The sequence below is a fragment of the Oryctolagus cuniculus genome, chromosome 9 (genome assembly GCF_964237555.1).
Source record: "Oryctolagus cuniculus chromosome 9, mOryCun1.1, whole genome shotgun sequence".
NCBI lineage: Eukaryota > Metazoa > Chordata > Mammalia > Lagomorpha > Leporidae > Oryctolagus > Oryctolagus cuniculus.
This window is the reverse complement of record NC_091440.1, coordinates 78,499,089-78,513,716: the sequence shown is the minus strand read 5'-3', so window position 1 is coordinate 78,513,716 and position 14,628 is coordinate 78,499,089. Positions and strand designations below refer to the sequence as shown.

Here is a 14,628-nt window from a genome sequence, read left to right as displayed (position 1 = left end):
GACCCTCCTGCCAGCCTCAACCTGTCACGAAACATCTGCCAAATCACATCCCTCTTTGTTTGCTCCCTGACTTCTTTGCAAAAGACTGTCTTGGTGCTCAGTTTCACAACTGCCACTAACCAATGGTATTCTAAACAGGGACACAGAGTAGCCCAGATATATTTTTTAAAGTGTATTTATGTATTATATGAGCTTGTCTCATTCTCAGAGCTGGGAATCTTGTCTAGGGTTTAGTAAATATTAAACCATCTTTTTATTAGGTATCAGAGAAAGCTTAGTTAGACAGGTTATAAATCTTATAGGACTTTCTGACAGCCAAGTGGTCTATGTACTGGAACAGGCCTAGCACAGGACTCACTCTCCCATGGACCACTCAGCCATGCCATCCCTTCAGCCTAGCCCCAGGAGGCTCATTAGGATTCATGACTGAGAAGGGGGCGGCTTGCCACCCACTCCGTGCTTTTCCTGCCCCTTTATGGGACTGAGGTTTCAAGAAAGGTCCTGGGCCTGGGTCCAAAGCAATAGCAGAAACAAGGCTAAGGAGCATGCTGTCTGATCAGAGAGCTTTGGCTCACAGACCAGGGATGCCCACACACCATGCGGCGCTCAGCTTCCCTGGGAAAGGCAGGTGGGTTACACTGTTCTTTGGAAGGTCATGATGGTATAGTAATATACTGTGACCCGGGTTTGGAATTTCAAGAGAAATTTTGCTCTGCAAACAGTGCTCCGAGGAAAATGCAGTCAGTGCCTTCTCTGAAGAGGGATAAAGGAACTTGGAGTGAATGAGCAAATGGGTCATCATACCTATCACTTAGTCCTCCTCAGATACTGCAGAGTATGTAGTAAAAGGAAACCATGCCATGGGCCAGCTGCACATTTTGCACCCTATGGAATGGCTTTGTGTCCCCAGGTGCCCATGCACATTCGGTCTTTGGGCCCCACTTCGTCTTGATGAGGGACTCCTCCTCGACACTGCTCTTGTCAGATATCCCAGCAGATTTCTGACATAATATTTGGAAATAAATCTTGAAATCTCAATAGCAATGAAACTACTACATCCTTTGATTGAATCCCTTATTGTGAGATTTTTTTTTTCCGGTCATCCAATTTGAGGTTATTAAATGACCTTTGGTAAAAATGAGGTGGAATCGTTTAAGCCTTTCATTTGGGTTTTCCAAATGCTTGCCAGTGAGGAACCTTTATCATCCATAGTAATTCCGTCACACAGGGGGCTCTTCTGTTTAGGAAATGAGTGGAGATGAGAGCAGTGGTGCCATGGTCCTTGGAGGGGGCTCTCACCTGCACCTCCCTCTGCACTGGGCCCTTTAACCCTGATCTACATCCATCAATTGTGATGTGACAGTGACAGAATATTCCCAAGATTTTGAATGATTATTGGGGTGTGTGACATCTGTCCCAGGCAATGAAATGAAATATAGGAAATAAGCTTTTCCCTGGCTGCAAAGAACCCAGAATAATATTTTATTTACTATTCTTCATCCTACAGAGGGAAATAGTGCTTTCAGGGGCCCTGAACAATATCTCTTAATAGTTAAGCTCCACAGATCCTTCAAATGATCTAGGGAAATTAGAATGAAAAAATGAAACATTTTAACTCTCTAAATCAGGTACAAGCCTTTGAAAAACTTGTTTCCTAAAAGAAAACTTATGTAAGGAATATTTTTATAAATTTTTGTCAGTCCCCTACAAGAAAATTTGATTGTTTTTTTCTATAGCTTATAAAAAAAAGCTCTCAAAGCTATTTTATTTATTTTATATCAATTTTATTAAGCATATAATTTCAAGGTTTTTCAGTGTGTCAGTCTCTTCCAGATAAAATAATCTGTTAGACAAAAATGGTACTTGTTTTTTATAAAAATAAATTTTACTTTACTTTATAAAAATTTATTTGCTTATTTTTATTTGACAGAGAAACAGAGAGAGCAAGACAGATAGAGATCTTCCATCTGCTGTGTCACTTGCCAAATGCTTCCAATAGTCAGAAATGGGCCAGAGTGAAGCCGGGAGCCCAGAACTTAATCCAGGTCTCCCATGTGGGTGGCAGGGACCCAAATACTTGAGCCATCACCTGCTGCCTCCGAGAATGCACATTAGCAGGAAACTGGATCAGAGTGAAGCAGTTCGAACTCCAATCAGGCACCCAGATATGAGGTATAGGCATCCTGGGGGCCACTTAACAGAGTGCCAAACACTTCCCCCAGTCACTTAGGAAAATTAAGAATAATACCATTTATAAAATCTTACCAATACTTAGTCCCCATTTTACCAAGGAAATCAAAGCATTTTTGAAGCATAATCATATAACTTATTTAAATGCATTTTAGACAGACCCAAGACTACTGATCATGTAAGTCATTGGTCTACCAGCATTCAAAACCTGATGCAAAAGCAGGTGCTGTGGCATAGTGGGTAAAGCCATTACCTGCAGTGCCAGCATCCCCTATAGGCTCTGGTTTGAATCCCAACTACTCCACTTCTGATCCAGCTCTCTGCTTGTGGCCTGGGAAAGCAGTGGAGGATGGTCCAACATTTTGGGTCCCTGCACCCGCATGGGAGACTCAGAAGAAGCTCCTGGCTTCTAGCTTCAGATTGGCCCAGCTCTGGGTTGCAGCCATTTGGGGAGTGAACCAGTGGATGGAAGACCTCTCTCTCTACCTCTACCTCTACCTCTACCTCTACCTCTGCCTCTGCCTCTGCCTCTGCCTCTGCCTCTGCCTCTCTGTAACTACCTTTCAAATAAATAAATAAATTTCTAAAAAAAAAATCGATGCAGCAATATGCAGGAACTTAAAATAAGATGGCAAACTGACATGGGCTGCTGGCCCCCTTCTCCCACTCTGCATCCAAGAGAATGCTCAAATGTAGAATGGAAGATATGGGTCTAGGAGAACTCACATTAAACTGTGAAAATCACTGAGGGCGCAGATAGGGTCTTAAGGAAGGCTCCTGCCCCCGTCCTGTTGCACTACTTCCCCCTGGAGCCACATCAGTGCCAAGGGAGGGGTTATCTAGGAGGTAGACACATCTGCCAGCCCTTGAACACACCTGCTACCCACTCCTCTACAGTGAGAGCTGGAAGGTGAGAGTTCAACTCTCAAGGCAGCTCTTGGGAAGAAAAGTGCCAACACCAGACCACAGAGTATTTCTCTGAGAAAGATGGGGGACCCAGGAATCAAACCCAGAATACAAGTTCACAGAGAAAAGCAGACAAGTGTGCAAGGAGCTCAAATGCTATAAAAGAAAGTTTGCAAGCTGAGCAACCTATACCAAGTGACACCCAATAAACAGAAAAGAAAAATACAGAACTTTTGAAAAAAATAATATTCTCCAATCTAAGACATAAGAAAGGGGCATTAAAATTACTGGTAATGTTTTATATTTTATAAGCTGGGGATGAATGCTAGAAAATTCATTTAATTCCTTTAATATTTTACATATGTTATAAATATTTAATATGTAATTATTATTTTTTAAAATTATTTAATTCTAAGAAGAAAATCAAGTAGCTGTGTGGAAGCCACCAACTTAAAAGGGATTTGTGAACTTGGAGAAAAAAGTGAATTAGTCTATAGTAGTATTCCTCACACTTGAGTAATACACTGACCCCTTTTCAAGAAAACAGAACCATCAGCAACAGCAAAAAAAGAAAACAAAATCTCAGGTTCCCTGGAATGTGGCCTTGGGCCTCCTAAGTTTAAAAACATTGGCTTTAATTAGCTCATCTTAAAGCATGTTTTGGTTTAAAATTTTCACAGCAAAAAATTATCATTGCCCAGATGTATGACAGCAAAGAGAAGTTTTCATCTTTATAACTGATTTTTAAAACCTTGGAGTATCATCAAGATGCAAATCTGAAACCTAAAAATGTTCACAGAACTTCTCAAGTTTAATAAATATCAAGAATTTTGAAAGAATTGTAATTATGAGATCAAGTTAACAACAGCATGTCTTTTTTAAATTTATATAAAGGGAATGAGTGTCATGTATTTCATATATACAGTTCAAGAGCATAATGCTACTTCCCACCCTACCCTCCCTCTCTCCTGCTTCCTATTTTTCTTTCAATTTTACTATGACATGCTTTCAGTTTACTTTATAATCACAAGTTATACCTTCCACTAAATGAAGAATTCAACAAGTAGTAAGTAGAAAAACCACTGTTCCTCAAGAGTATAGACAAGGGCTATAAACAGTAATCAATAGCATGTCTTAAAAAGAAAAAGTTATAGTTAATGAAACTGATAATTTAAGATGAAATAATGATATTTATATATACACAAACAGATGTAACTCTGGTAAGATGAGACTATGGGCTCAATAAGATATCTAGGATAAGTCAATGTCATATAATAGGAGTCTGCTCTAATTGTTTTAAAAATGAGAACACGGACAATGTAAGACATTAACAATTGTAACATTAGTGGGAAATGGAAATAGTGGAGTACAACAAAGCATCAATAAATTATTAAATCTAATTGAGTGGTCCAAATCTAGAATTCATTGTTACCAAATGTTCCACACCCTGCTTTCTGATTACCCTGCCCTCATTAGAATTTCTCTTCACCGAGTCAGGTCTTCACACACTGCCCGTATGGCCAGTGTTGGCTTTCTTAGCCCATCTACTAAAGGAATTCCTCAGAACCTTTCCCGAAATGGCTCCACACCCTATTTCCTTCCACATTGCCTCTCTGACCTTCTCTTATTTCCTATTCCTCCACACTCCAGCTCTGTGAGTCTACAGAGGTCCCTCATCTCCATCCTAAACTGAACTCTCCCAGTAGCTTTACCAAGGATAACAGTATTGGACCGATGTCGTCCCAGCTTCACCAGTCCTCACATCGTCTCACGTGCACACAGTTTATTCAACACATATTCTTCCTCTTCGTGCATGTGGAGATGTTTTGACCCCTGATGTACTCTGTGCACACACATTTTTTCCTTCTCACACTTGACATAGTTGAGGGCTTTAAGTGGTCAGCCCATGGGAGCCCATGGTCATCTGATATGTTTTGAACAGTTACAGATCATGCCTTATACATCTTCATACTCCCAGCTTCAGGCATGCTTGGGGAATGCCTGTAACTTGGAAGATATTCATTCAGTTTGTGAGAGCACTTAGCAGTGAGAAGGCTTATGGAATTCAGCTAGAATTTTTAGTTACATTAACAATAAATAAAATGAAATGGAGAATTAAGATAATTATCTCTTCTTTCACTTCACCGCTTTCCTCACCCCCTCTCTCCTACCAGCCCCCACCCAAATCAAAGAGATTCTAGGGAGCCTATTTAAATAGAGAAGAGCATGGCTGTCAGAATTTGATAGCTTTGGGTTCAGTTGCAGCACTTGCTAGCTATATGAAATTTAGGGAAGTTGTGTAAAACTTGCAAAGCCTTGGTGTTCTAGGGTACAAAATAAGAATAACAGTAGCTAACCTCATATAATGATATAATTAAATAGCACATGTAAATTTCTTGACAGGCATTATGCCTTTCTCATCACAATAATCAAGAGAAAAACTATCACCACTGTCCTAATATCCTATCATTTAAACAGCCTATGTCCAAATACAGTAGTTATGCCCATTTCACAGATGAGGAAACAACAGAGAGGTTAAGTAACTGGCATGTGGTCACACAGCTAATAAACAATGATGATTGTTTGTGCAAGTTGCCTTTGGCCCTGTCGCTCTTTGTGTCTGCATGACTCACTGCTGCTGGTCTCCCGTAGGTGACTACCCGGCGCCCAGGGCTGTGCTCACAGGTCATGACCATGAAGTCGTCTGTGTTTCTGTCTGTGCAGAACTTGGACTCGTTATCAGTGGTGCTAAAGGTCAGAAGCCATTTCTTTCATTTTAAAATGTACCATTTTCTCAAACTAACCATAACCTAACACTTGATGGTTTCTTTTCTTCCAGGAGATGTTCCACAGACAGATGCAATCCCTAGGTTCTTTGCAGCTGTTTCGTTTTGTTCTTAATATTTACCAGTACTAATATACAGTGTACATCAGAATTTATGTGGTATTCTGTAGTCACCAGCATTCGAACTAGAACACTAGCAAATTAAGTTACAATGCATCCATCTGAGACAACCATTAAAAAGGAAATTGGAAGACAAAGGGGAAATGTCCCTGCTGCAGAGGGGCCCTGAAGGAGTCAGGTTTCTCCTTAGACTTGGCCTTGGATCCACCTTCCTTCTTCACAATGCTAGGGACTGTGGTTCTGTTGAATGTGTGTGAGTGTGTGTGTGTGTGTGTGTGTGTGTGAGAGAGAGAGAGAGAGAGAGAGAGAGCATGCGCGTACACGAGTCTGTAAGATGCTTTTCAGGAAGAATCAGAAAACTTTGGCCCCAATTCTGGCTGAGACAGTGGTTTGCTGTGGAAAGGCAGAAAGGTACCTAATGCTTAAGAGAAACTGAAAGAGCAAGGAATCTGGAGTGTGAGGAGGCTGAGGCCAAAGAGAGAAAGTCGGGGATGGGGTGGGCTGCTGCCAGTGGCACTAGAATTTACAATGTTAGGTAGGGTGGGAGACCACTGAAGTTATTGTTTCGTATATATAATTTAATTCAAGAGGCAGAGAAAGAGAGACAGAGAGAGCTCCCATCCACTCATTCAGTCTTAAATGCCAAAGGCCGAAACCCAGAGCCAGGAGTCCAACCCAGGTTTCCCACATGGATGGCAGGCACCCAACTAATTGAGCCATCGCTGGCTGCCTCTCAGGGCCTGCATTAGCATGAGGTTGGAATCAGGAGCCAGAACTGGGAAGCAAGCCCACGAATTTTGATATGGGACATAGGCTTCTTAGTGGTCTCTAGCTGCTAAGACAAATGCTCACCCCCCATTGAAGATTTTTAACCTAGGCTATAAGATGATCAGATTTGGTTGTTACAACTTATTCTGGCTGCTTTATGAAAACAGGAATAGTCTGAAGGCAAGGGTCCATGTGTTTTTCATCTTAGTGTATAAATGCAAAGATGGACACAGAGTATTTTTAATAAATGTCTTTTAATTTTAAAAAGGGTAATAATGTATGTAATATTATTCTATCCTATAAATCTAAAAACAGGAAAATAAGCAACATATACACACATAGGGAAGAAAACATTAATCTCTATAGATGAGGTTGATACTAAGTATTTTTTTTAATTTTCTATAGTGCATGTCTATTACTTTAGTAATTGAAGGAAAATTCAGTAGTTTCATAAAGTCACTTGTTTTGTAAAATACGTGTCTATTCAAATCAAATGATTGAAAAATAAAAATGTCATTTATCCACAGTTTTTTGGGGGGATTTTTGGGGCCAGGGAATGGATATAAATATGCTTGGGATGTCTTCATTCCATATCGGAGTGCATGAGTGTACATCCACATGCCACATCCAGTTCTAGCTTCCTGCTGATGCACACCGTGCGTGTCAGCAGGTGACAACTAAAGTGCTTAGGTCCCTGCCACCCGTGTTCCGGATTGAGTTTCTGGCTCATAGCTTCAGATTGGCCCAGCCTCTGCTGTTGTGGCATTTAGGGAGTGAAACAGGACATGGAAGAGCTTTTTCTCTATTTCTCTCTCTCCTTCTATCTCTATTTCTGTCTCTGCCTTTCAAATAAATTTTTAAAAAATTTTAAAAGACCAAAAGTTTCTGTAGTCTAAATGACCTGATTTGTTTTCTTAATTTTGCTTTTACATTTATGTATGGACTACAGAAAAAGATGAAACTTACTTGATAGCAATGTATTCTTGGGTACAATGTTAAAATTTGCTAAGATTTAATTTATTTATTTGAAAGGCAGAGTTACAAAGGGAGAAAGAGAGGGAGAGACATCGAGAAAGATCTTCTATCCACTGGTTCACTCCCCGAATAGCCACAGCAGCTGGGGCTGCCAGGCGGAAGCTAAGAGCCAGAAGCTTTAGCCAAGTCTCTCATGTGGATGGCAGGGGCCCAAGCATTTGAATCATCTTCCACTGCTTTCCCAGGCACATTGGTAGGGAGGTGGATCAGAAGTGGAGCATCCGGGACTGGAACAAACACTGGTATGGGGTGCCGGCATTATAGGCAGTGGCTTAACCAGCCATGCCACAACACCAGCCCCATAAAATTTTGATGTTAGCAGAGACAATTAACAATTGTTCTGATCATTGTCTTAAGCCTGCAAGAAAAATCTCTAAAAGCACATTAAAAGAAAATTTCTGGGACACATAGGCTTTTATTCTCAAATAATCTATGAACTACGTGCTTTTATTATGAATATTATCTGACAAAAGAAAAGATCAAGTTCTTACCAAGAGAAACAGTTTGGAGCCCGTGTGTGTGCATTATTTACCAGTTGCTGTGTGCTGTTCAAACAAAACCTCAGTGCTTGGCTGTGGCAAGCATACCCTTTTCCTTTTCTGTCTTCTTTCCACATATCTGGTGCATAACCAGGTCAGACTGCCAGGCTGGTGAGAGCTAGTGTGTGATCTGTCTTCACCCACTAACCCTGCCCATGGTGTCACCCCTCTGCAGAGGGCCCTTGCCTTGTCCACACCATCACTGGAGATTTGCTGAGAGCCCTTGAAGGACCAGAAAACTGCTTGTTCCCGCGCTTGATTTCTGTCTCCAGTGAAGGCCACTGTATCATATACTACGAACGAGGGCGGTTCAGCAATTTCAGCATTAACGGGAAACTTTTGGCTCAGATGGAGATCAATGATTCCACACGGGTGAGTCTGCATGTATGATGCTAAGTAGGACAGAAGCCAAGGAACTAGAAGTTGATTGTTTGACATCAAATGATTCATAGGAGAATTTCCCTGGTATCAGGATAAATATGTGCTCGATTTTAAAAAGTATATAAATTCATATAGATTGATAACTTTGAATACACCCCCAGTTCACTTAATCCCAAGTTAATTAACCCCATGTATTAGAGGTGATAGCTAATGTTTATTAGATATTAGACCCTTCAGGAGATGTTTTTTAAGCTCCTTTTACAAAAATAATGATTTCAGCATTGTATCCTCAGAGGACTGAAAGTAAGATTATTGTCAAAGAACCCTATCTTTAAAACATAAGCCAAAATTACATGTCTCCAGTTGCCCTTCATTCATGAATGAATTACAATTGCTGGCTTATCATTATTAAAAACTGTTTCGAAATGTGATTCTTCAATTTGTTCTAAAAGTTTCAGCATTGTTAACATTCAAAACGTAACAAAAACATGTTATTTGATTCTTAAGTTCTTCCTATATTAGACTGTAATATTCTCTTAGGGACTCATGTAATTTTGTAACTTAAATTGGTTTTCATAATATGTTTTGTATATTTATTTAAGAACTTTGATGAATTCCACATTGTAAATTCTGGGGATTAGACTTTAGGAAACTTAGACAAATGACTAAAAGGAGATAATTATAAGGGAGTGGATTTGGTGCTTTTCAATAGTACCCATTGTTTGGGGAAAACAGAGAACTGAGAGAACTGGTTGTCTGCCCTCTCTGAAGGCCATTCTCCTGAGCAGCGATGGCCAGAACCTGGTGACCGGAGGGGACAATGGTGTGGTGGAGGTCTGGCAGGCATGCGACTTCAAGCAGCTGTACATTTACCCTGGATGTGATGCTGGCATTAGAGCGATGGACTTATCCCATGACCAGAGGTGAGCTGTGCCAAGGCAGCTGTAATCAGAGAGAACTCTTTGCATTCTACTAATGGTGAAATGTGCTATGAATAAGATCCCAGTGTGTAGACAAAAGAAGGACTCCCAAAGGAAAGGGTAAATTGAGGGGAGGAGTAAGTATTCCAAGAGAGATGCACAGATACTTCAGGGCCTAAGACATAGGGTCTATTCCACCAGCTTCTCTGTTCGCAGCTCCTGACCTGGTCTCCAGCTTTCTCTGCTCCCTTCATGTGAAAGAACCATTTCTGAGCAGATGTGGGTTTCAGGGTGAAGCCTAGTTCTAGCTAATGAAATTCCAGCAAAACACATAGTGCATATTGCAGCTGGCCTTTCCTTTAAAAAACACAAACTGCAAATCTATTCCCTGAAAGAAACTTTTCCTTATTTTACTATTCACTTATTTTTCATTTATGTTATATTGTTGTATTTTATGTATTCCTCTAAGATATTTTAATTCTTTCTTAGAATTGATATGGACATTAATTAACATTTTACATAGTCTTCAGTTTGTGACAAGATTTTGTTATTTCCTAAAATTCACTGTTAGGTGTATCATAAAATAAAAAAAAATTAAAGACTATAAAACCTAAAACAAAAAATTAAATTAAAACCCTATAATCTTAAAATGGGATGTAATGTGTTATGTTTACTATATATTTAATAGAAATAAGAAAAGTTTGTTAATCAACTTTTTCCAACTATAATAGTCTATATTAGAATATTGATTTTAAAATATTTTAAATATTAGTCTTATAAAGAAAGTCCAAGGTTATTATTAGCATATTCCAAAGCGCTGCAGTCCACATTTATGAATAAATTGGCATGGTTTACTGTGTATTTATTTGTGTATCCATTGATATTTCTGAAGCATGTCAAATAATTTATGTTCTTAAATAATTTGAATATTGCTTTCTCCCTCATATTCATTCTAGTATTCATTTTGCAAGCATTTGATGCCACCGTCCTAAGTGAGATACTCTGTGAAGTACTAAGGAGCCAGGCCAAGAGTACTGACCCCAAAGAGCTCATATAATCACAGTCTCGGTGTATCAGGGGACTCTCCAGAGTTCATGAAAAACAGCATTAAAATGCATTAACTTTTTTTGAAATCCATGTATATAAGGCTTCTTCAAAAAGTTCATTAAAAGTGCATATTTTGAGAAAACTATTCACAGATTTCAAAATGTTTTGCACCAAAATAAGCTTATCTTTTAATGCCATTTTCTGTGAACTTTTGAAAGACCCCTTGTGCTATGAGGGGAAGCAAGGGCAGGATAACTGAAAAGGAAGTGGTGAGCTCTCTGGAGGGCTGGGGAGCACAGAAAAGATGCCACGAGGAGTCACCAGGCCCGGACAGAGAGGGTGGGTGGAGGGCGCAGAGTCGCAGTCTTAGTGTCAGGGGTCTCCAGCAGTGTTGAAGGAAAGACATGCCCAGGTTTGTTTCTATTTTAGCCCTTCATTTGCATGATTTTTGTTGTTTTCCAATGCATCCAATATGCTGGAACAGCAGCACCTGGCTGTAAATTATAAACTGATAGACATATATTGGGGACGTACGCTCAGAAAGATATATTGGATGAGGTGTCAGATGACAAGTGAAGCGGCACTTGGTCCAGCTGGAAGGACCTGAGCTCGGTCCCAGCAGGCAGGGGAGAAGCCACCCAGAGAATGGCTGTGTGGTTGGAAGAAGGGTGACTTAACCAGAGACAAACCAGCAAGGTCAGTACGAGGACAGTGATTCAGGGTAGACAGGTTAAGAGCCTGGGGTTGTCTGACAGCCTGCTGGGTGCATCAGTCGGCAGTGGGAACTGGGCACGTGGGGCCTCTGAAGGAGACGAGGCCATTTATGTGCTACTCCAAGGAGTGTGGAGCAAGTTGAAGGGTGAAGTGAGTAGAGGAGCAGACCAACATCGGAAAGGTCAGGGAGATAAGCAGGAAAGCCAGAAATGCACAGAGAAACAACAGATAGCCAGAAGGAGACAGTGGATAGGCGTGGATGTGATTGTCAAGGCACAGCAGGTGCCCAGGGATCTGGGAACTGGGGTCACAGGAGATGCACAGGACTGGCTCAGAGGCTCCAGGCAGAACGCTGAAGAATTTTAATCCCATCTCAGTGAACACAGACTATAGCTCAGTGACCTTTGAGATCATGGCATTGTCTAGTGTCAAGCAGCAGCCACAGAAATGATTTTGTATCACTCTGAACTATTCTCTCTGTTTTTCCAGAACTCTCATTACTGGCATGGCTTCTGGTAGCATTGTAGCTTTTAATATAGATTTTAATCGGTGGCACTATGAGCATCAGAACAGATACTGAAGACCAGTGAAGACCCCAAAGCAAAGCTGAGAGCACAAGTGCTGCGTGGAAGGCAATATCTGGTGGAGCAACTCGCCTACATCGACCTCTGTTGTACATTCCATCACACCCAGCAATAGCTGTACATTGTAGTCAGCAACCATTTTACTTTGTGTGTTTTTTCAGGACTGAACACCAGCTGCTGTCAAGCAAGCTTCTATCATGTAAATTATATGAATTAGGAGATGTTTTGGTAATTATTTCATATATTGTTGTTTATTGAGAAAAGGTTGTAGGACGCGTCACAAGAGACTTTTGACAATTCTGAGGAACCTTGTGTCCAGTTGTTATAAAGGTGAAGCTTTGAACCTAACCTGCATCCCATTTCCAGCCTCTTTTCAAGCTGAGAAAAAAAAAAAAAAACACGTTTGATACTTTGTACATCAGATGCATCTTATTTAAAGGGATACTTTTGTAAAAGTAAAACCTTGTATAAAGAACAAAACGTTTCTTAATTTTATTGTGGAGTTACAACTTGCATGTTCTTTACTCCTGATGTCTTGATGGAACAGGTGCATTCACACTATGACACCGAAAGATCTGTCCAAGGACACAGCTTGTATGAAAGGGTTGAATTTGGGCTCAATCAGTAATTTTTGACATTTTCACCAAAATATAATTTGTACTTTTTAATCTAAATTCATCCCTTCTAAGTGAAATTTGCTCATAAAGCATTTGGATACTAAGCCATTATTTGCCATTTTTGGTACTTTATACAAAGAAAATTCAGCCCTACCCTTTATAATTTGAAGACACAGCAGAAAGGGGGCTTAGGGATGAGGTCCTGGGCTTTATTGTATAAATAGAAGTCATGACCATTAGTTCCATAGTAAGGACTTCCCAACACCTGGACATCTCTTCCAGAGTCATCCCACAGGCTTAGTGTGTGTGCATTAGGGGAGGAGAATCTGATGCTGACTTTTTGTTTTCCTCTTTAGTTCTTGAATAGCTTAGTTTCTTTAACAAGTCGGACTTTATTACAACAATAACTGAGATTATTCTTTTAGGTTCTTGTGAAATTCTCACCTAAAGCCACATTCTTGGCCTAAGGCACTTCATCTTTTATGATATAAAATGATGGCTGTCAAATGATTTTCCATACATTGTACTAATCAAGTTATACACCCAGGGGTATATACACTTTATTCATGTTTCTTCTTTGTATATTTGGTGACTGTATCGTCATAGATGTACATATTGTGTCGGTAGGGCTATGAGGCATGTTACAGGAATGTAATTTTCTCAGAATTTACACTCACTTGCAGTCATTTATTTAAAAAGATAAAACAAGATCATGGGTTCTTTGTATTGGCACTTTGCACCAGAAACATATCATTATTTATTGATGTGATTACTTATTTGTTATCCACCTTGTACTAGTAAGTTTTAGCACCGAATTCCTTCTTCATTGTTGTTTGTATTTATGAAATTCTGAAATTATGGGGAATCAGCGTAATGATTAAGTTATTCATCACCAGGCTGTAAGCAATATCTTGAGTTTGTAGCTTAGAATTGGGAGGATACTGAACATCTGGAAGACAAGTTCATTTCATCTTGAGATCATGGTGAAATATTTTGGATATATAAATTCCTTAAGCTATTGTAACCATGTTTTATTGCAAAGATGTAAAATATGCCAGATGTGTGTGAGTTGGAAATCAAAAAAAGAAAAATAAAATATGCAAAGAATTCACTGATTGTTTCACATTTCATTGAGCCCTTCACTAGCGTGCATTCATTATGTTGTCATACAAGCTTAAGAAATCAACATTGCCTCATGTGAAGGCCCACAGCTTCTAAAAACATGAAATGGAGTCCTAATGAGGTTCTGTAATTTGCTGAAACATGAGCTGCTCTGCTTGACCATCTGGCAGGGATTTAGGGCAACAGTGACCAAAGGGGAACAACCCTCATTGTTTATTCTGCATAATACATTTTGGGGGCTGCTTTTATTTTATTTAAATGGGACAAAATGGTGAAGGGTATAGCAGCTCCTTATATGAGTGTTACCAAATCACACTGTTTCCATTTGAAACCACGCTTTGTAAAATTCATCTTTGACCAGGCATGACACACACAGGGACTGAGCGACCTGGAGGAGGTGAACAGCTGTGACTACAGCAAGAGCGGCAGCAAGAGCAGTTACTGCAAGTAATGCTTCCGTCTGCATCCCCAGGATGAAAAGGACAGACGCAGCAGTAGCCCAAGGAAGGCTTGCTCTGCTCACTCTCCATCCATCCCCAAACCAGACATCCAATGGCTCCCTTGACCCAGCCCTTCCTGCAGCCCCTCGGTCCCTTGAATGTGCTGATCACTACCTGAGGTGTCTAGACATACTTCCTGGCTTCCAGCATTGTTCTCTGGGCTGTCCCCAGACCTCCTGACCTGTGCCTGGTTCTCTTATCTGACCGTGCCCATCCGTCCTCCTTCCTGCGTGAGATAGCCTGGCTACAATGCAAATCCAGTCATCTCCTGCTGAGCACCTTGCAAAGTCAGTATCAATGGCTTAAGAATGGTATTCTTGGGTTCAGGGTTGTGGCACAGCATTTTAAGCCATCACCTGCAAAGATGGCATCTGAGGCAGCAACTTAGCCTGCTGTGCGC

The 14,628-nt window shown here is 40.4% G+C and overlaps 1 protein-coding gene across 10 annotated transcripts in view; it reads left to right on the top strand.

Annotated features, from left to right (window-relative positions):
- The window catches only part of NBEA (neurobeachin), a 726,466-nt gene extending 712,749 nt beyond the window's left edge, over window positions 1-13,717 (top strand). For all 10 annotated transcript variants that reach the window (XM_070049020.1, XM_070049018.1, XM_051831739.2 and 7 more), the window contains 4 exons: window positions 5,749-5,850; window positions 8,519-8,715; window positions 9,496-9,647; window positions 11,895-13,717. In XM_070049020.1, coding sequence (XP_069905121.1) covers window positions 5,749-5,850; window positions 8,519-8,715; window positions 9,496-9,647; window positions 11,895-11,985 — 542 coding nt within the window. In that variant the 3' untranslated portion in view covers window positions 11,986-13,717. The remainder of the gene's footprint in view (window positions 1-5,748; window positions 5,851-8,518; window positions 8,716-9,495; window positions 9,648-11,894) is intronic.
- The last annotated feature ends 911 nt before the right edge of the window (window positions 13,718-14,628 follow it).